Raw genomic sequence first — 21,095 nt, forward strand, 5'->3', positions numbered from 1 at the left:
GTGTAAGCTTAAGACATTTTCTGTATAGGTAATAAAGGGGAGTGGTAAGGCAAGAGTGGGAACACAGCCAAAAACTTGAAAATAAGCTTAAATCTGCTCATGTAAATTAGTAAACTGAAAAGGGGAAAGAAAATCTCTAACCTTCAGAAGCCATTATAAAAACAGCATGCACTGCAAAGTATAACGCAAATGCCTTTAAAATGCACCAATTACCTTAAAAAGTTTACCACTGTGGAAAAACACACACACACACTTGACAGTATTAGATTAAAAAAATCATTTATGAAAGAAGGTGCCAAACAATTTTTCCCAAAGTTTTAATTACAAAACAAAGTAATCAAAATCTATAGTACAAAATAAAGAGAGTTAACTCTACAGGTATAAACAAAGCCAGTAGCTTCAAACAGAACTCTAGCATTGGTGATATGGAACAATTACAGGTTGCAATATCAAGAGCTTAATCTGTGATTCCTTTTTAAGGGCACATCCAGCAAAAGGCATATGCTTTTAGGTCTCATTGAGTTAAATAATAGAGAGTTAAAGACATGCTTCTTCTTCCACTGAAATTAACCGGACTTACGTACAAAGAACTTATTCGTGGCTAGGTTGTACTGTTTTCTTGCTGGCAAAGGTCTGTACAGTGGAACAGTGGTGTATGCCTATTTGTAAGAAAAATTGTATTTTCAGCAGTCCTCTTTATAAGCTGAATACCAGTAATTTTAATAACTTTTCTGCTGGTGATACAAGAATTTAATATTATGGTATAAAAAAATTAGCAGTACTATGAATTGCAGACCTTGGAAGGAAAATGATTTAATTTTAGCACTTAGACTTTAACTTTACATATAATTTTAAACTGAGTGCATAATCAGTAAAACTGTAACACTCAGGCTCCATCAAAAAGGAGATACGTTGTTTGAGTGGAAGTTCCCTTGGAATACTAAAGTTTCCGAGCAAAAATTTCTTGACAGGGTATTTGCGCAAACTCACATCAGACTTCTAAAGTCAATATTTAGTGATGTTGCATTGAAGATGTACAAATAAGCTTAGTTCCACCATCCCATGAATGCCTTTGTTTGGAATGAATTGAGCATATTAATACATTTTTCAACACAATGTTTGGTGAAAAATTAAGCAATGGAGCACAATGAACAAAAGGCTACTTGCTTTTTAAGGCTTTGTTATCATCGGCCCAAGTCAATATGCTAGGCTGTTTAAAAATACCAAAGGCACTTTTTAATGTTTATGACAAATTGTGTCTACAAAATGGATAAGAGTATACAGCTAAAATATTTAGACTGTTTGCAGAATACATTTTACAATATAAATATAAAACAGATTGGCGTGAGTCTATTATAACAATTCTTGGTAATATTTGTATATATTCATGTACATTTTACATTAGCAGCAATTGCAAATATTTAGATACAATACAGGAAGCAGCCTGGGTTTCGGGTTTATTTTTTAAGAATGCCCTCTGAATCTCCTACGTAACAAGCAAAGTATTACCCCACCATATATTGCTTTGCTCAGAGTTGCCTGGTTGCAATTCAGTGACTCCCTTTTTACCCCAATGGTAAGAGGAGGTTGTTGCTACTTCTACTCCATGTCCTCTCCTTGCTTCCTTTGCCCTGATTACTGTAATGAGCAGAACTCTAGGCAGACTGCACAGAAAGTAATGGGGATGAGAGGCAGAGAAGTGGCTTTCTGGCTGGCTACCGAACTGAGCAAAGGTTCAAATGTACAAGGAGAAACCTCAGGGTTGCAACCTAGCAACTCTAATTTTGCTTTGCCCCCCCCCCCCAGGCCAATAGGATTTTTATTTAATTAAATCAACAGTTCTTTTTTCTAATTGCAAATACTTCAATTGCATTATTTACAAAGTATTTTCCACAAATATTATTTTACAAGTTAAGCTTGACATTACACCCTTCTTTCCACATCACGCATGCGCGCACACACTCACCCCCCCCACACACACACACTTTAAAAAGTTAACCACAGGGGACCTCTTGGGAACACAGCTGCTTGCCTAAAGGTGCTTTCTTTTCATATAGTTTATTTTTAGATGCAAGATCCATAATTTCTCTCCAAAAATTCTTGTGTGTATCAGGTTGGTTGAATTCACTTTCAGACTTATATTAATAAAGGCTTGACATTGATGTTAATAAAAATTGGTCAAAATGCACTGAAATGAATGGGAAACAGATGTGACAACTTTTAAACAACCCATGTTTTTGTTTAAATCAGTGGGACAGTCCTTAATTAATACATTTGTCAGGAACACCAAGTGTACATTTGGTACAACAATGTTTTTACATCTTACACAAGAACACTGTGTGAGAAAAGTAAAATTAAGTCCAAAGATTATATCCACCTTATGCAACAGCTTATGAAACTTCTTGCATTAGCAGAGGCATATTAGAGAACCTGCCTCATAGAAGATATCACCATATGAACTCTGCGTGCTGAACAGAACTAATTTTTATTTTTCATCTGCTCAAAGCGCTTTGCATCCAACTTCATGCAGAACAGCATTTTCCCGAGAAAGCAGATGAGCACCAGCAATAATGCAAGTCCCTACTCTCCTTTTTCTTTTAAGAAGATCAATGGTTTACTGAAATCGCTGGTTGGAGTTGCCTGGAGTTGCCTGCAGCTGGATTAGCTGAAACTGATTTCCTCAGTGCCTCATTACTACCATGGTCCCTCCAACCTTTTGAAAATGCCACACAGAGGAACAGGCGAACCAGATGAGTGCAGCAGAGATGGGGGATCCAGCAGAGGCAGCTTCCATATGGAGGCTTTCAGCATGAGAAGACAGATCCTCTCTCTTCTAGCATTCAATGGCACTTGTAAGAAAATAGGAAATTGGCATGCACATGTGATGAAAGCCAGCAATGTTAACAACCAAAAGAGCAACACTTCACAAACGCCACACAAAAGATTAAACACAGTTATGCCAAAGTCAAACACTGGCTAAAATTTTCTTAACTGTAAAATATACATGCATCCTTTACTTATAACTCAGTTAGATATATGGAATGTAGGATTGGACTAGACTTTCCAACTCCAGCAGTTTGTATCATTAATCAGAGATCTGTAGAGAATACTTAATAGATTAGCACACTATTATGTGTTTGACCTGAACCCCTCAATGCATTACTGTGAGTGATGTCTGTGTTCCAAGTGCAAGCAGTATCACCACATGTATGGCATCCTGAAACTTATAGGAATAGGATGTTATGTTTGCAGTATTCATGGGCATATAGTTGGTATTTAGACATTATTATAGGGTTTTCTCCACCATACTAGTAACAAAAGAAGAAAATGTGACTGTAAAATACTAATATATTGAGACTGGAACTGAACACTCCACCCAATTCACAGATCTAACCAGCAGCTCCTTCTCTGAATTATACTGTAAGGTCCAAATACAGCCAGACATAACGAACGCAGTGGTAAGAAACTTCACCCTGTCAATATGATAGGAAATACTGGCCAGAGTTTGGAGAAGTTTCACATTATGCTGTGCCAGACATATTTGCTAAAAATCCAGCTATGAGTTCAAAAAGGAACATTTTTCATTCTTGTCAGTGGTTTTAAGGTTGTCAAAAGCTTGCTGCACCTGCTGTTTTGCAGCTGTGAAAACAGGCTGTAATTTTTGTTCTCTTCCTCACTTTCCAATTGTATGCCATAGTTTGTTCACATTGTAGTTTTTGCAATACACAGCTTCCAAGTATTTTGTGCAGCACAATCAGACTGAACATGCAAAAGCAAACATACAGGTAGCTAACACAAGAAGTTTTGCTATTTTTCCTCCCAACCCACTGTGAAAACTAGCATCTTCAAGTACAAATACAAATCTCACTTGACCCAATACTCTTCTTATACATTTTGGGGAAGAGCCAATGCATTTAAACAGAATTCCACATTTAATTCCACAGAGAGAAACTGCTCTCCATAGGCAAAGAGATTAGAAGAACCCACCCAAGCAAAAAGGTCAGCGCGTGTATAAGAGGCATAGAGTGCTGGGTTGAATATGGAGCCCTGTCTTACTCAGCAGCAATCTGGTGTTGCAGAGTAAATATTTGCTAGGAGGCTGACCATGCACTCACATTAGGATGAGAGATGACAACAGCTATGCTGGCACATTACTTCAGAACACACTGTTAAGCCAGGATGCTGCACTAGTGCCATAGGCGGATGCGGATCAGGATTTAATGGTGGCTTCACATTCTACGGACCTCTAACACACAACATGCAAATTATGGAGGCTTCAGTGAATTACACAAAGTTGCTTCAGAGGGATCTAGCATTATTGTCTGAGAAAGGACAAAGAGGGTAGGACCAAATTTAATGGGATCAGGTTACTAGAAAATGTATTTCCAATAGTCCCATAGCAACAACAGTAATAAAGTTACTGGGGGATAGATTTCTAACTGCACATTAGCAGAAATTTCTTAATGGTAAGAGCAGTTTGGCAAAGGAACAAATTAAATGAGAGGCTGTGTGGGCTGGATAATCATCTGATTTTAAAGGCTTTAAGCTCTAGATTTCATGCAACAAGCACAGCATTGGACTTGGTGACCTTCAAAACCCTCCTCCGACTCTGTTTAAAGAAGTAAGTCAGCCCAAACTGCTGCCCTCCAATTATACTGGCCTACAACTTCCAGCATGCTTGCTAGGGTATGCTGAGAGTTGTAATCCAATACTGATCTAAGGTAATTTGGTCTCTAAGGTAATTTGGCAACTGTAGTAATGCAGATAATGTCTTTTTTAATGGATGAAAACAAGTCAAACCTCTAAAACAAGTGGAGTTTAAAATTTGCTTTCAAGTTTTTTCCAGCTTTCTGATGGCATGCACTGTACTAATATCCAATCCTGAGACCCAGAAACACTCCTGTCACTTATATCATGCAATTAAAAAATAAATCAATTAAGCATACTATTTTAACTGACCAATCACAATTAAATCTACATAGCAGTATAACATTATTTTTCTGAAGAAAAAATGCACATGCTCCAATTTGATATTAGACCCTGACTTAGCAACGGCACTCCTGCTCTGTGTGTGTGAGAGGAGGCATGCCTGTTTCAAAAAGGTATCTACTGCCCAGTGATTTGCACATAATCTGCTGCTCAACGACTTGGGGACAATTTTTACTGAAATGTATTGTGCAACTAAATGTGGCTGTCCTGATTTTTGCAACAAAAATTGAAATTCAAAAGTTTTACAGAGTTTGGCTGCGCCCAACAAAGCAGGAGGAGGAAAGAGAAAGATGCCTCACAGGCTGTGGGGACCAAGAGATCTCTGAAATATTGTGCTCTGTCAGAAAAACAAGATTGATAGTGGTATCTCTCAGCTGGTTATCTGTTTCTATTTCTACCACTGATTTCATGGTTACATGCTCCCCAAGAACTGCTAAGCTGAATGCATGGCTTCTACTGAATGATGAAACTTCATTTGCTTCCCCGATTAATATTACATTAAGGCTGCCAGAAGCCTGACAGGACTTTGCTGGGCACAAAAATTCCCAATTGGGTACGTGCTTATTTTCTTACAGTAGCAGTAATTTGTGCTGAATAAAGTGAGTGCAACTTTCAGAATTCCACATTTCCTTGTGCACAGATGTATCTGGAAAGTGAATGATGATGGAATGAGAACAGGAGAAGTCTCCTCCTGCATTCAGCATTCCAAAAGAAATTGCATTTTTGTGGTTAATCACCTATGTTCAACGTAGATGCAGATGATCAAGGTATGATCAAGGCAGATGATCAAGTTAGTTCATAATTACCTATAATCAAGATGATCAAGCATCCTTTAAAATAAAAAATCTAATTTCCTGTGCGTGTATTTCAAACAACACTGCCATTCATTCATACAGTATTTCTAACTCACCTTTTTGTTACTTGAAAAACAAACAAAAACAAACAAAACAAACTAATTCAGCACATTCCCCTTTACAGAATCAAAATGGTGATTTCAAAAAGCTCCAAGTATATATTCCCCGCTTCCCACCTCCTTTGGAGGTCAATTTAAATTTTGTGACTTCAATGCAAAGGCAAAATATGGCACAAAAGAATGGATATTAAGTTAAAAAACACAACTTATAAATATTCTTTTGCTGTACAATTTTCACAGCCCTGGCCCACCCATTTTTATTCACATTTTAAAAGTTCCCTCCCCATTTTAGATCATAAAATATATATTTAAAAATCTTTGTTCATATTTAAAATATATTTACAGAAAGCAAGACAAGTTCCTTCTGCTGAAATCATGAGGAGTCCGTACAAGGAGAAGGGGGAGGGGGATAGAGGTGGAAGTAACTTCGCTCTGTGGCTGGAGAAGGTGGACAGCTCTCTTCTGCTGACATGTACTGACTGCGGGGGGTGGGAGGAGGAGGGTAAGGATCTGAGTCTGAATTTAGATCTATGTAGTATTTATTGGCTTTCCACCGGCTTGTAGTGTAGTCACTGTCACATACGTCGGTGCTGCAAGGAGTAGTTGGTGGAGCTATTCCCCTTATAAGATAGGGCCTGGAAAATAAAACAGAAGTGTGTTGCACTGTAAAAGCATGCATTCTGACAGAGAAAGGCATAGGTACAGAGCCATACAATCAAACAACTTACTTCGTAGATAAAAGGAGGGGGTGATTGATGTTAGAGAGTTAACGCTTTTTTTTCTGTCCTTTGCCTCAAGTATACAATTGGTTGCAGTTATGAAGAGGCAGTATGGTAGCTGGTAAAGATTCCATTTCAATGATATAGGAAAACTGTTTCTATACCCTACAGCAGAATCCCTGTGTACTGAGGTTACCTGCTGAGACCTTTCACCTGATGCTTCTGCTGTCTAAAAGCCTTTTTAGATTGTCTGTGTTCTCCTGACAGCTAAAAGGGTGATATTTCAACACTGGAAGCATAACTGCCCATTTCCTATAATGCAATGGATGGAGGAGCTTATAAATGCTTTCACTATAGATACTCAGTTGGTATATCTGGACCACCTTTGGTTGATGCCCTATGTACACATACACACACACTCATTGGTATGGATACGAGTATATAAAAGCTTATGTAAGTACATTTTTGAAAATCAAAGGAAAAAAAGAGGGTCTTCTTAGTGGTGCTTGCAAAATTCCCCTCACTGGGAAAGCACCATCAATATGTCTTTTTCTCCTGCTAAATTTCAAAGTTTAAGTATTGTTCAGATACTGTTGTTAGTTTCTAAAATAAAATTTAAATCTATTTTAATGTTATTTTATTCTATTTTATGTAAATTGACCTGGAAGCATCACCAAAAGGTGATATAGAAATTCTTTAAAAAACAAAGCCAGAATAAGAACTGCAGTGATCCTACAACTTGTAGTTAGTGCCAAAAGCACTGCTAATAGCTAACAGCCAGCAAGGTCTTCCGGGCTTAACAGAAAGCTGTTTATTCTTGATCATTCAAGTGGCCTTTTGGGTATTATAAAGAGGGCCTTTCCCACTCCTGTCCCCTCGCTTTCCAATATCCCATAAGTAACCTTTTGTGGCGCATAGTGCTGTAGCAAAATCAGACTGCAGGACCACTGTTGATCAGTTCTGGGGAGTGGGCTTGTGTCTTTGCATTCCACTTACTATGCCTGACCCTCTGAGCTGCCCTGCTAGTGAGAAGTCTTAGGACATGATTCCAAAAGCCACAATACTACTTCAGGATCTTTAGCAACAGTCTAGGCAAATTGCCACTGAATGCTTTGTCTACTTGCAAGGATGAACTAAGGTGTCTGTGTGCACGAGAGATTCTCTCTCATCAATCATATAAGCCATTACTTCATTTAACCTGCAAAGAATCTATGCTTTCCTTCATTCTCTGTGTATGTTTAGTACAGAAGAGGTGCACCTATTACTCCCCTGTTTAAGATAAACATGCATTTGTTAGGGAAAAGTGGAAGCAGCTAGCAGAATAGTGGGTTTTAATATGAGCATTTTAGTTTATGATGTTAGAGACCTGCTGGGCACCTTCCATAGGCCACAAAGCAATTATCCTGTGTGGGACACCATGTCAGCACTAGATAGCATTTACTTAAGACATCCGTGCTGTGTGTGAACATGTAACATGTATTACTGCACAATGTATGTGCATTTAGCAAATAGTGAATTTGCATATTCTCCAGGAACCACCACTACCATACAGTCTTCCCCCATTGAAATTAGACATACCGAAGATATTTTAAGGTGAAAATACTTTATGAAAAAAGGATAAATATGAATCAGATTTTGTTCCTAACCAATATTCTATTCTGCAATCAAAGAGAGGGAGAAAAATAATTAGAATCTTTCTCCCCTCCTCATTTGGAAGACCTAAGTTGCACAATGCTAACTGTTCTTACCTTTCCTTGTTAAATAAACACACATTCATAAAGCATTCAGAAAATGCCATCTTGAGAGGACATCACTAACTTCTAAGGGCAGAGTTCTGGACACAGCTGGGCTGAGGCTAAAAGCAGCCTAAAGGCCTGGCTCTCAATGTTCAATGCACCTGTGAACAGTTCTATATCTCAATTCTAAAGTGAACAGGGCAGAAAAACAATATATTTGCCAATATAACAAAAGCTGACTTATTGTCAAAGCACAGCAGATTGAAAAGAGAACAAGGGGAGATATGTTAATTTTTTTAAAGGTTAAAGATTTTAAGAAGTTAATTTTAGTATACTGATATCAACAATGCATAAAGAATTCAAAAGGTTAATTACCTATAAGATCTTGTTGTTGAAGGAATGTTTGAGGAATAGAACATTTCTGTGTTATAGAGGGAACGATCAGTGGCTGGTGAAGGTGGTGGGTTTAGAATCTGTGGAATGAAATAAAAAGAAATTATTTTTTATCACAGTGTGCCCTTATGTGCATTCATGGGCAGTGTCCAACCTGCTGCTGCACTCCCACATGAACCGTTGTGCAAGTGGGACCCACTGCTGATGCAACTGAAACAAACCTCCAGAAACTGGTACAGAAACACTTGATTCCAGATTACCACAAGTCAGAGGAGTTCCCTTCTGTAGGCCCTGATGGCTGGACTACTTTTAGAATTGCTAACTCCCTCTTGTACTAGTATTAGGTTCTGTTGGTGCACAAAAAGACTCGAGATACTGTCCCATGAAAGCCAGTGTTATATGAACCTGCTCTGAGTCCAGATTTGCATTATGATAATAAAACCATATCATTAGCATATGTAACAATAAAACATAGTTCTGCACAGTATCCCCTTTTTGAAAGTTTTAAGGTTACCTATGTATTCAAATACATCACTTAGTGCATACCAGCTTGATATAAGCTACCAAGAGTGACTTGCTCATGGTCACAAGAGCTAGGCGTGGAACCAGGAAACAACTTGGAATATCTCATTTGACCCTGAGCTGCCAGCAGCTGGGACAAGTGGAGAGGGAAGAGTAGGAAGGCTCTGTCCCCTTAATGCAGAATCTTGAAAAACACCACAAAATGTAACAGTGTGTGGATCAATCCATATAAGTCTGCTCTTGAGTTGTCTTTCCTCCTCCTGCTTCTTTTACTACAAACTGCTTTTATTTATGGGAAACGGTTCAAGGGATTTGGCTGACTCACAGAGATCCAAGACAAACCGAGAGTAAATAAACAGATGGACTGTTTAGCTTTGTAGGCTCTCCCTCAACTCCACCAAGCACCTCCCTTTGTTTTCACACTCTGGCCTACATTTACAGGACTGCATACTACCAAGTGTCCTGGTAGGTCAACACCATCAAAACATTCACAAAGAACAGAATGATTACACTCTGGAGGTGAAAATGATACTAGAATGCAAACACTCAGAGCAACGATCTCAAAGGTCATCACCCTATCAAAACATATGCTACAAATGTAACAGTGTTTACTCATTAGCAGACCCATTGATCTTTGGAACTCCTCTGGGATTGTTCTGGAGAGAGCAGTTTCATTATTGCTCAGGGAGCAAAACAACACAATGCCCAACACGAGACTGGCCTGCAAGCAATGGGTTCAATTTCCAAGGATCACCAGAATGTTGACTAACTCTTCCTAACCAGCACTTGGATACTCTTTTAGCCGAGGACAGGGAGAAAGGCAAAAATCACTTATAACGTTTTCACACTTACCTGTGGATAGAAAGTGGCTTTGGTACTAGATGAGCTACTAGAGGAGGCTCCAGTTACATGGTTTCTGTCATACAGAGGGGCACCACTACTTCCTCCCATCAGGCTCATGGAGCTGATCATAGATTTTCCGCAAGAGATGCCTGCATGGATAAAACAGGATTGGACTGCAGTTCCCAGTAGAAAAGATCATCCTCATTGAAACAAATTAAAGTCAATTAGTGTGGTCTGCAAAACCCTTCTGAGTTTTGGCACAAAGCTCATTTTCTTGTGCAGAGGTTAAGGTACTTCATTTTAAGCCATCAGGCAGAATAAACTTTTGCTAAAAACTTCTATTCTTCCTTGAATATTAGAACTTAAGGAGTTTTTGGTATTGTCAGCCTTAGCCAGATCTTTGCACAATATCCTGATAAGGCCCTGTGTAAATACCATACACACAATTAATGGATTCTGGGAAGGGCATGAATGGCTGCTCTTTACCCACATAGCCCACATACTGTCTCCACTAAAATTGTGCTGATGTGTTTCCAAATGGGATAAGGGAAGCCCAAACTTTGACATTCAGAGAATGCCAGTGCATTGCTAGGGGTGGGATGAAGAAAGCAAGCAATAAATATCCCTGTGCTGAAGTTCTGCCCCAGTTCTTCATGCCCTAGTTTCAACTGACTTAGACTACTGCAATGTGTTCTGTAATGTGGGACTGCCATGGAAGCTACCTCAGCTGATGTAGGATGCACCTGCTACAAGTCCTTGTAGGGTCTATCCAGTTGAATCACATTACACCATTTGTACAAGGTACATTAACAGTGTGTTTCTGGAGTGCTACTTTGAGTGCTATTTTTGTTCTTTAAATCCTTAGTTTGACTACAAGTTATTTGAAGGATTATCTACACCCTTTCAAACATGCCTGTTAGTTATTCTTGAAGGCTTTATTTGCTGGCTTCCAATAAAATGTGTACAATTGGCAAACACTAGAAATAGGGTCTTCTTTGTGGCTGCCCCTGTCCTAAGGATCTTCTCTCCTAAGACATCTATCTATTTTTAAAGGAAGGTTTTAAAACCATGTTCACTTTCTTTGGTTTTACAAATGTTCTGTATTATATATGCTGCTCTTGTTCCTGACTTTCTTGCATATTCTTAATGACACTATCAATTTTATACTGACATAGAATTGTATATTTGCATTGTAAACTAATTTGGGAATACTGTAATCTTGAAATTAGCTAAGAAATGAATTAAACAATCAAACAAATGAGTAAATAAACAAGTGAACATAGCTCTTAAAAACAAGAGACAGCAGCAGCAGAGTCATCTGATCTCCTCCCGCCCCTCCACACACAAACAGAGCTTCTTTCTAAGTAGATTGTTTTTAAAGTAATCAACATAAGCCCAACTTTTTGGGATGCCAAGCTTGATGGTTCCTTCTACTTTGCAATAAGTATTAAAATGTTATATATTCAAGCATATCATGATAAGAACAGTACAGTGATACCTTGGCTCACAAATGCCTCTGTTCACAACCAAATTGGGTCACAAACAGATATTTCAGAAAAAAAATTGCCTCAGTTCGCGAACTCCACATTGAGTGACGACCACGATCACAGCCCATCCTCCCCACACGAGCCCGATCACCATCGCGCCCATCTTCCCCGCACAAGTGCAATCGCCATCATGCTCATCTCCCCCCGAGCGCGAGCGCCATCACACCTGTCTTCCCTGCATGAGCACGATCGCTCCCATCTCCCCCTCCCCCCAGGCACGATCGCTAACGCACGATTATCGTTTGGACTCTCCCTCCAAACAATAACCTCCCCTCCACCTAGATTAGTGTTCTCTACTGTAATGTACTTTGTTACTCTGTTGTTCTTTATTACTTCGTTTCAAATTTTTGTGATTTAAAAAATATTTACAGAATGGATTAACCTTATTTACATTGAATCTTCTGGGGAAATTTGACTTGTCTCGCGACCAATTTGGGTTGCAACCAAAGTTGTGGAACGGATTAAGTTCATGAGCTGAGGTACCACTGTACAATGATAGCACCTATATAGCATCACAAAGCTGTTATTTGACATGTTGTAAAACTAAGGGGTTAGGGAGAAATGAGAAATACAGTATTAGCTGACACTATTGAGCCATACTTACCAGTGAAAGTACCATGCTGAGAACTCCCTGGAGCAATAAAATTTAAGGGGACATGAGGGGTACCACTGACATATTCATGAGGAAATGGGCCATTGGGCCCAGCGTAACGTGGACATACCACTCGCTGGCAAACAAAGTACATTCCTCCCATGACAAAGAGCGAAAGGATGATACCAATGACAGGGCCAATAGCACTACTGTGAGGCTGAGACTCAACTGAGGAAGATTTAATTTTTCCTGTAAAATTAATAACAATAAATTAAAATTAACTTGATGTAGGTGCTCTAGACTAGGCTCCACAAAGGAAGCTTTCATTACACATATTTACAGACTTTAAAACTCTAGTTTATCATATTTGAGGAGCACTACACATTTTAATAGTAGAAAAAGTACTATTTTTCAGAACAAACTTTTCTGCATTTATTCCTGTCTGCCCTCTCAAAATAATTATCAGTATAAACCAGTCATACCCTCTCAAGATATAGCCATAGATAATTATACTTCTAACCATTTTTCCAGTAAGGAACAATACAAATGCAGTTCAATTGCCATTTCTGAAAAAGGAAGGTGGCGGGACAGCTCCAAGCACTCTTGGATGAAACTGATTATCTGGACCCATTTCAGTCCAGTTTCAGACCCAGTTTCACTACTGAATCTGCCTTGGTCACCCTATATGATGACCTGTGCAGAGAGACAGGGGGAGTGCATCCCTGTTGGTTCTCCTGGACCTCTAAGCGGCTTTCGATACCATCGACCATGGTATCCTTCTGGATGGGCTGGCTGGGTTAGGAGTCGGGGGCTCTGCTTGGCAGTGGTTCCACTCCTACCTGGCTGGCCAATTCCAGAAGGTGGTGCTGGGGGACTCTGGCTCTGCACCATGGCAACTCTGCCATGGAGTGCTACAGGGTTCCATTTTGTCCCCCTTGCTATTCAACATATACATGAAACCTCTGGGAGAGGTCATCAGGAGGTTTGGGCTGCGGAACCACCAGTACGCTGATGACAGTACAACTCTCTTTTACAACTAATCCAGGTGAGGCAGTGGCTGTGCTGAACCGGTGCCTGGCTGAGGTAATGGGCTGGATGAGGGCCAATAAACTGAAGCTCAATCCAGATAAGACGGAGGTCCTGTTGGTGGGTGGCTCGGGTTTCCAGCCCTGTCCTGGACGGGGGTTGCACTCCCTATAAAGGACACAGTCCTCAGCTTAGGAGTGCTCCTCGACCCAGAACCGTCCCTGGAAGCCCAGGTGACGGCAGTGGCGAGGAGTGCCTTCCTTCAGCTTTGGCTGATCCACCAGCTGCGTCCCTGTCTGGACAAGAGCTGCCTAGCAGCGGTGACACATGCACTGGTAACCTCCCGATTGGACTATTGTAACACGCTCTACGTGGTGCTGCCCTCGAAGACAGTCTGGATACTTCAGATGGTGCAAAATACAGCTGCCAGGATGCTGTCAGGAACCGGTCATTACTCTCACATATCTCCGGTCCTCTATCAGCTCCACTTACTTCCCACTGAAATCCGGGCCCAATTTAAAGTGCTGGTTATTATCTATTAAGCCCTAAATGGCTTGGGACCAGGCTACCTAAAGGAACATCTTCTTCCCCATATGCCCTCCCACCCCCAAGATCGGCAGCAGAGGCCCTACGCTGGGAACCCTCCTTGAAGGAGGTTAGGAGAGAACATACTTGGAGGAGGGCCTTCTCTGTGGTGGTGCCCAGGCTATAGAATGTGCTCCCCAAAGAGGTCTGCCTGGCGCCGTCTTTATATGTTTTTTGGCACCAGGTCAAGACCATTTTATTTAACCAATATTTTAATGATAAAAAATTTATTATTAGAATTAATTATTTTAATCTAACTTATTTTATTAATTAATGTAATATATTTCAGTCATGGGATACCTAATTTATTATTGTTTAGGGTACAGATGCTATTATTTATTGTTGTATTTATAGATTGGTATGAGCCATCCAGAGACTAAAGTGATTGGACAGCCTAGAAAAATCCTAAATAAATAAATACATACATATATACATTCATGGAAATGAATGTTTAGGATTTGAAAAGAATAAATCAGAAACATATTTGGATCTAAAGATACAATCTTGGCTGGAACATGATGGAAGTTGTTGGATTTTTTTTCCATCTAAAAAGACATAGGATGGCGCCCTAAGAGTTGTAGGGATGGAGCCAGCCTTTCTTTTCCTTCATCCAGAAGGAAATTTTCCCTAGTAAAGCTGTCTCATATTGTCTTGAAAGAAACAAGATCACTCCCTTCATTGTACCAGTTTCTCAGGTAGAAAAGACTTATTTCCACATTCACGGCATCCCTGTCTGGCACCTGCACCTTCCACTTTCTGGCAGCTACCAGAATGCACTGGTACTACTGCCCAACCTCGGTCCCCTGGGCCAGGTGGGAAGCAGCTGCAAGCCACCATTGTAAATTCCCACAGAGCCTCAGAAAAAAATATTTTCTGCTTCCTCTTGATTCCATCTGCTGCTGCCAAGTACACCTGCTGAAAAAAGGAGGGAGCACCAAGGCAGGAGCTAGCACAGCAACACCACAGCATCATCCTGGTTCTAACCACAGACCGAGTCCATGTGTGCCCTGGTAGCAACCTCTTTGGTCCTTTTCAGGTGAGAAAGGGCTTTATACTTCCTGTCTCATTTTATTCTAATTAAAACTCAATGGGATTAGGATGACTGACTTCACCGTGTTCATAGTCATTTAGTAAGCTTTGTGGCTGAGGCAGAATTTGAACCCAGAGTCTCCCACACTGAAAGACAATAGATATATTGCCCAAGGAATTTATAGGTATAGCTATAGAAGAATCGAGCCTTCTATTATTCAAGCCATCCATGTCACTTAGGAACGATGGAAGTTGTAGTCCAGCATACCTAGGGGGCACCAAATTGGGAAATGCTGGACTAATAAATTACCAGTAGCATTTCCTTGTACAGGCCCAATTTTGGGAGTTCAGACAAGATGACTTCTATTGCAGTTCAAAGTTATTAACTATAAGCATACAAACAGCCCTTTTACTCTCCCTGTCCAATTCTCTTTATAAAACTTTTGAGAACATGGCAGGACTATCATCTCTAGTTTTTTTCCTGACAGAGATCCTAGGCCTGAAAGAAATGAATTATTATCAGACCATCTATTTTCAAAAAGCCTCTCTCCAAGCATTTATGGTTCATATAAACCACACAGGGCCTGAAGCCAATTTGAGCCGCCACCAAAGGCTCAGCCAAAAATAATTACATCCGCTTTGGCCTTTTGATAATTGCTTTTGGTCTTCAGTTCCTTGGAGGCCCTACTATAGCACAGTAGCTCCTTCACAGTATGAGGATTGGGTTAGGTTAAAAAAAACAAAACACTGATTTTTTCCCTATATAAATGTTATATTTATTAACTCACTTATTAATAGAATACAAAAATACATCAATGAAAAATTAAAAAAGGAAACACCCTTACAATATACATAAATTGAATCATATACATCAAAGCAATTAATAATTACATTATATAATGCTGCACACAAAAGGTGCATTTCCACCCTAGAACCTTCAGTTACATGATGCTGCTGCTGCTGAGGATAATTCATTTATATCTGTATATACCCCTCTTATTTTTCTTCTTCTTCTTTCCTTCTCCTATCTCAGGAAGACTCTTTCCGCTTCAAAAATTGAATTGAATCATATGAAGATTTAATATCCTTTCCTTTTGTTGATATGTAGTCAATAAGCCCCAAAATTTCACTAAAATTATTCTTATTTGTCAACCCTTTTCCACCTCAATACTACATATTAACTTGTCACTAACAGCTATATTCAAAATATCCTTATACTATTCACTTAATCGGAAATCAAAATTTTCCTTCCAATTCTTTGCTATTATTAATCTCACAGCTGTTAAAACATGTTATTAATAGTCCATTTCCAATTCCTTTCATGAAATAATGGCAATCATACAATTCCAGGGTCTGCTTCAATATTTTGCTAAAAACCATTTGTCAAAATTTCATAATATTTTCACATTCCCACCACATATAGAAATAAGTACCCATTTTCTGACATCTCCAACATATATTGGGACACTTATTATCCATATAACTTTACCAGTGTCAGATACCATATCCAAACTGATTTGTAGAAGTTTTCCTTTATTCTAATCGAATACTTTCCTCTCATTTTACCTTACTTATATCCCTTCCATCTATTTCCCATGAGACCTTAAGAGGGTCATATTGATCCTCTACTTCCAATATTATTTTATAATTCTCACTTATTATCCCTCTTGTTTGCATATTATCTTGTTTTTCCCTTTTGTAATACAATCCCTTCAAATTTAGCAATGTCTCTACACATGTGCCATTTTTCTTTACACATTCTTTAGTGCATTGTTCTAATTGCATAATGTTAATTTTTCCTTTACTCATACCACCTTTATTTTTTCCTTATTATACCATTTCTCTAGCCCTTTAACCTACAACTTGGTTTATCCTTCAATACTTTTCCCAAACTTCCTCTCACATTTTCTGGAAATCTTTCTATTTTTGTGATTGGAATTAACGGTGAAATTGTTGGCATGAATATTCCCCTGTACTTGTTCTAAATATGTACCATGTTATTAAGGAAAGGATTTCCTATCTTTTTAATGATCTTCTTATCATTTGTTTTGAAAAATGGTTTGAAAAGGATCCCTCAATTTGTTGATATTCTACTTCTGCCCATATTACATTTTCGGGTTGTAATATACTATCTGGTATATACCTCATTTAATTTGCTACATAATACATTTTTTATATTTGGAATACCTAATTCTCCCATTTTTTGTGATTTATGTCATTTTTAAAAACTAATTCTCCCTTTCTTGTCCCCATTACAAATTGTGTTTACCATATTTTGCCATTCTTCCAAATTCTTCTAATATCTTAATCAGCAACATCCCAAACAAAAAAATCTTAGGTAAAATTTTAATTTTACATACTATTATTCTGCCAAACCAGGACTATTTTTCTATATTCATGCATTTTCTCCTTTATTTCACATTTCAATATCAAAATTATTATTTTTCAAAGATTGTAATTTTTGGTAATAAGTATACCAAAATATTTCATATTTTATATATCTTAATTTGAAATTTGTTCCTGATTCCTTCCTTCTCTTCATTATTGCAATTACACAGCATCATTTCTTATTTATTCCAATTAATCTGCAAGCCTGCTATCTCTCCAAATTCTTCTAAATGAATTTTAACCTGATCTATAATTTTAGGTGGATCCTTTATTGTTAATAACATATCACCAGCAAATAAACTAATCTTAATTTTATTTACAAATCCAATATCTTTCATGATATTATCATTTCTAATACTATTTCCTAATAATTCTATGACTAAGGCAAATGATATCGAGGAGAGAGGACATCCTTGTCTAGTACCTCAGACTAGGGATATTTGCTCTGTTAAACCATCATTCACTATCACAGTTGTGAAATTTTCTGAATATAATATTTTATTACACCTTTAAATTATGTGCCAAATCTAGTAACTCTATCAGTGTATTTACTGTAGACCATTCCACACAATCAAAGGCTTTAAAAATATCCAATGCTATTATACAAGCCTTAAACCTTTCCTTACATATAACTTCTACTACATCTAATACTCTTCTAGTCATATCCGCCATCTGTCTCCCTGCTATAAACCCACTCTGGTCCACCCTTTGTCTTTTAGAATCATAAGCTTCCCTAATATTTGCTGCCCTTAAAAAAGCCTTCACTGTGTCTCACACTAAGTTTACTTCACTATGTTCTTTATCATCGATATCCCATATTTCTTTCAATTCTTTCTCCATTTTATCTATTATATGTTGCAAAATTCTTATACCCATCCTCCATCTTTTAGCTTCTTTACAGTCACATCTAATTTTAAAATCCATATTTATCAATGCATGATCAGTAATTTTTATTAAATCTATATCTGAGTTATATACGCTACAAAACAAATCATTTGACACAAATATATAATCAAACCTAGAGTAAGTTTTATGAACCAATGAGTAAAAGATAAATCTTTTTCATCTCCTTTTAATTCTCTCCAAACATCTTTCAAATCTGTATTATTTATCATTTTATTCAGTGTTATATCTTTTTTCTTCTTTAACAGGATTTATTTGTCCTTTGCTTTATCTATTACCATATTAAAGTCCCCTGACATTATTCCTAATACTTTCTAATTCATCAAGCATGTTGTTTAGAAATTACATTTGATTGTTTTATTTATTTATTTAGTAAAAGCCTTTCTATCCCATCCAATAACAAGGGTCTCAGGATTAACATTTGGTGAATAAATATTAACTGATGTGTAATCTTCTACTCTCATTTCACCTTGTAATATAAAAAAAATCTACCTCTCACATCTTTCTTTACTTTTTAAAGTTCAGCTTTCTTAGGTATAATAATAGCCACTACTCTAGACTTTGAATTCCTATATGCTTTTTCATAAAATTCCGACCATGTTCACCGTATCTCATTAACCCCTTCTTTTTAAAACCTGTTTTTTTGCAGAAATACAATAGTCACTCTATCTTTATCATTGCTTCAATTCTTCTTCTAACCCTAACCCTGATCCTTTGATGTTCAGAGATAATATTCTCATTATTTTAGGCATAGCAGTTTTACATCATGTAGCATTTGTGGTTCCTTATTGCGACCATCCCTAAACCCTAAACTTGCATAAAAAAGAAAAAGAAAAAAATAGGAATATGGTGGGGGGAGAGAGAAACAAAATTACTCCCAAACTTAAACTTAATTCACATCCCGCAGAACTGTCCCTCTGACAAATTTCCCCCTTCCTTCTCCAGAGAAATTCCCTGAGTACCACCCTAAACCCAAGCTGAAGGGGGAGGTGGGGGAAAACACCAGTCATCTCGGTTCCTAGTATCCCAACTCACATTCTTCCCTTTCCTCTATCCATTATTAATTCACCTCACAATTCAGAATTAGTTGCCAGTTGAAAACGGAGCCCAAATTAAAGCACTCCTTTTAACATATAAAGCCCTAAACATCTTGGGACCTGGTTATTGAAGGACTTCCTTTTCCCATATATAACTACCTGCCCACTGAGACCTGAGCATGAAGGGCCTTTTTGGTGGCTGCCCCCAACCTTTGAAATGGGCTTCCTAGAGAGAGTGCCAAGTCCCATCATTACTTTAATTTTGGTGCCTGGCAAAAAAATGTCCTTTTCTGTAGGTATTTTGAGACCTAATTTTAACAACTTGCATGTAAGATCTTGTTCTACTACCAACAATTGTTTTTTTCCCTTTTCTAGGAATTGTAATGTTTGAATTGGTCTTGCATCTTGTTGCTCACTGCTTAAGAGAGCCGTGTTGGGTTATTCAGTGGCCTATACATTTAAAAATAAATAAATATTCAAAAACTAACTAGCAGCACATGGATCTCGAACAAATTGACAAAAGGTAATTCCTTACCACATGCAAGTTCATCAGAGCCATCAATGCAGTCTGGAAAAGAGTCACACTGCTGTTTTTTGAGGATACACTGGCCACTGGCACATCGAAACTGATTTTGGAGACAAACTGCTGCAAGGGAAACAACCATTTTTGAACAATCCTCTGTCATTTTAACCCCAATCCAACAGATCATTACCACAAAGATACACACTAGATTTTCAAAGTTCCCAAACTACACAATGTACTTCTTGCTCTGTTTACATGGAAACCAAGTATGTGCTTCACTGAAAAGAAAACTGATCAACACTGCATAAATAGCTTGTAGTATGTGTAGTGTTGGCATGTGAGAGCAATAACAGAGTTGAAATGAACAACCATTACAATATTGACCAGCCACAGTCCTTCTGCTTTGTTCAGAGGATGGCATGGGAGGCATGACATTGTTGTGAGCTGTTCAGAGACTCAGTGTGATTGGACAGCCTAGAAATATCCCAAATAAATAAATAAAATGACTACTACTGTTACAAAACACTGACGGAAACTTTGAACCCTGGCAACTGCCACTTACTGTTTCAAAGAGAAATATCCATTTGTACTTCTCATTTGCCAGCTACCACAATTGACCCAAGGAAAGACCAGTTTCTGACACAAACTCTGCATACAAGTTAAGAAAACAGAGCTTACTTTCACAATCTGCTTCATCAGATTTATCCTGGCAATCGATTTCTCCATTACATCTCAAACTTGCATCAATGCACTGCCCCTTCTCACACTGAAATTGGGTGACTGAGCAGATTGGACAGCTATCCTCATCACTCTGATCATCACATTCAGAGAATCCATCACATCGCCATGCCATAGGGATGCAGTCTATTTCACCAGTTGCACATGTGAACTGGTCTGGAGAACATGTTGGAGGCTCTGAGAAAAGAAATTAAAGAGGCATACACTTATTTTAAAGTTTTCCAAAGGATTAAGCAATCTGAAAGAGAGAAAGCATTTTACTGTATGGAAGAAAGGAAGGTAGGTTGCTAGATTGTATAATAATATCAAGTCACTCTGTGCCCAGACAGGAGTGTTTTGCCAGTGTTACAAACAAAATATGAAATATGCATATCGTATTATGTGTACTGACAAGAGCTGCAATCTAATCTTCTCGGCAATAGAGGCTGACACTAGAAGCTTTGCTTAAATATGTGTCAACTTTCAAATTCTGAACTTGAGGCAAAAACTGCTACATACATAGCCATAAAAAAGCTGTCAATGTCACACACCAAATGCATTTCCCTGCTACTTCAGACTTCAAAGAGTACTTCCACATGAAATTGAAATGCTGCCATCACACTGTTTCATGCA

The 21,095-nt window shown here is 38.3% G+C and overlaps 1 protein-coding gene across 2 annotated transcripts in view; it reads right to left on the reverse strand.

Annotated features, from left to right (window-relative positions):
- Positions 1-262: 262 nt before the first annotated feature.
- LRP5 (LDL receptor related protein 5) overlaps positions 263-21,095 on the reverse strand; it is a 177,508-nt gene continuing 156,675 nt past the window's right edge. Inside the window, exons 18-23 of one of the 2 annotated variants that reach the window (XM_044425654.1) lie at positions 20,424-20,660; positions 19,758-19,865; positions 12,267-12,503; positions 10,125-10,264; positions 8,733-8,830; positions 263-6,537 (exon numbers count right to left, since the gene is read on the reverse strand). In XM_044425654.1, coding sequence (XP_044281589.1) covers positions 6,276-6,537; positions 8,733-8,830; positions 10,125-10,264; positions 12,267-12,503; positions 19,758-19,865; positions 20,424-20,660 — 1,082 coding nt within the window. In that variant the 3' untranslated portion in view covers positions 263-6,275. Of the gene's footprint in view, positions 6,538-8,732; positions 8,831-10,124; positions 10,265-12,266; positions 12,504-19,757; positions 19,869-20,423; positions 20,661-21,095 lie in introns of both variants that reach the window. The other variant, XM_044425653.1, reaches the window with a different exon arrangement.

Source organism: Varanus komodoensis, unplaced genomic scaffold, assembly GCF_004798865.1.
Source record: "Varanus komodoensis strain SLA01 unplaced genomic scaffold, ASM479886v1 scaffold16, whole genome shotgun sequence".
Lineage (NCBI taxonomy): Eukaryota > Metazoa > Chordata > Lepidosauria > Squamata > Varanidae > Varanus > Varanus komodoensis.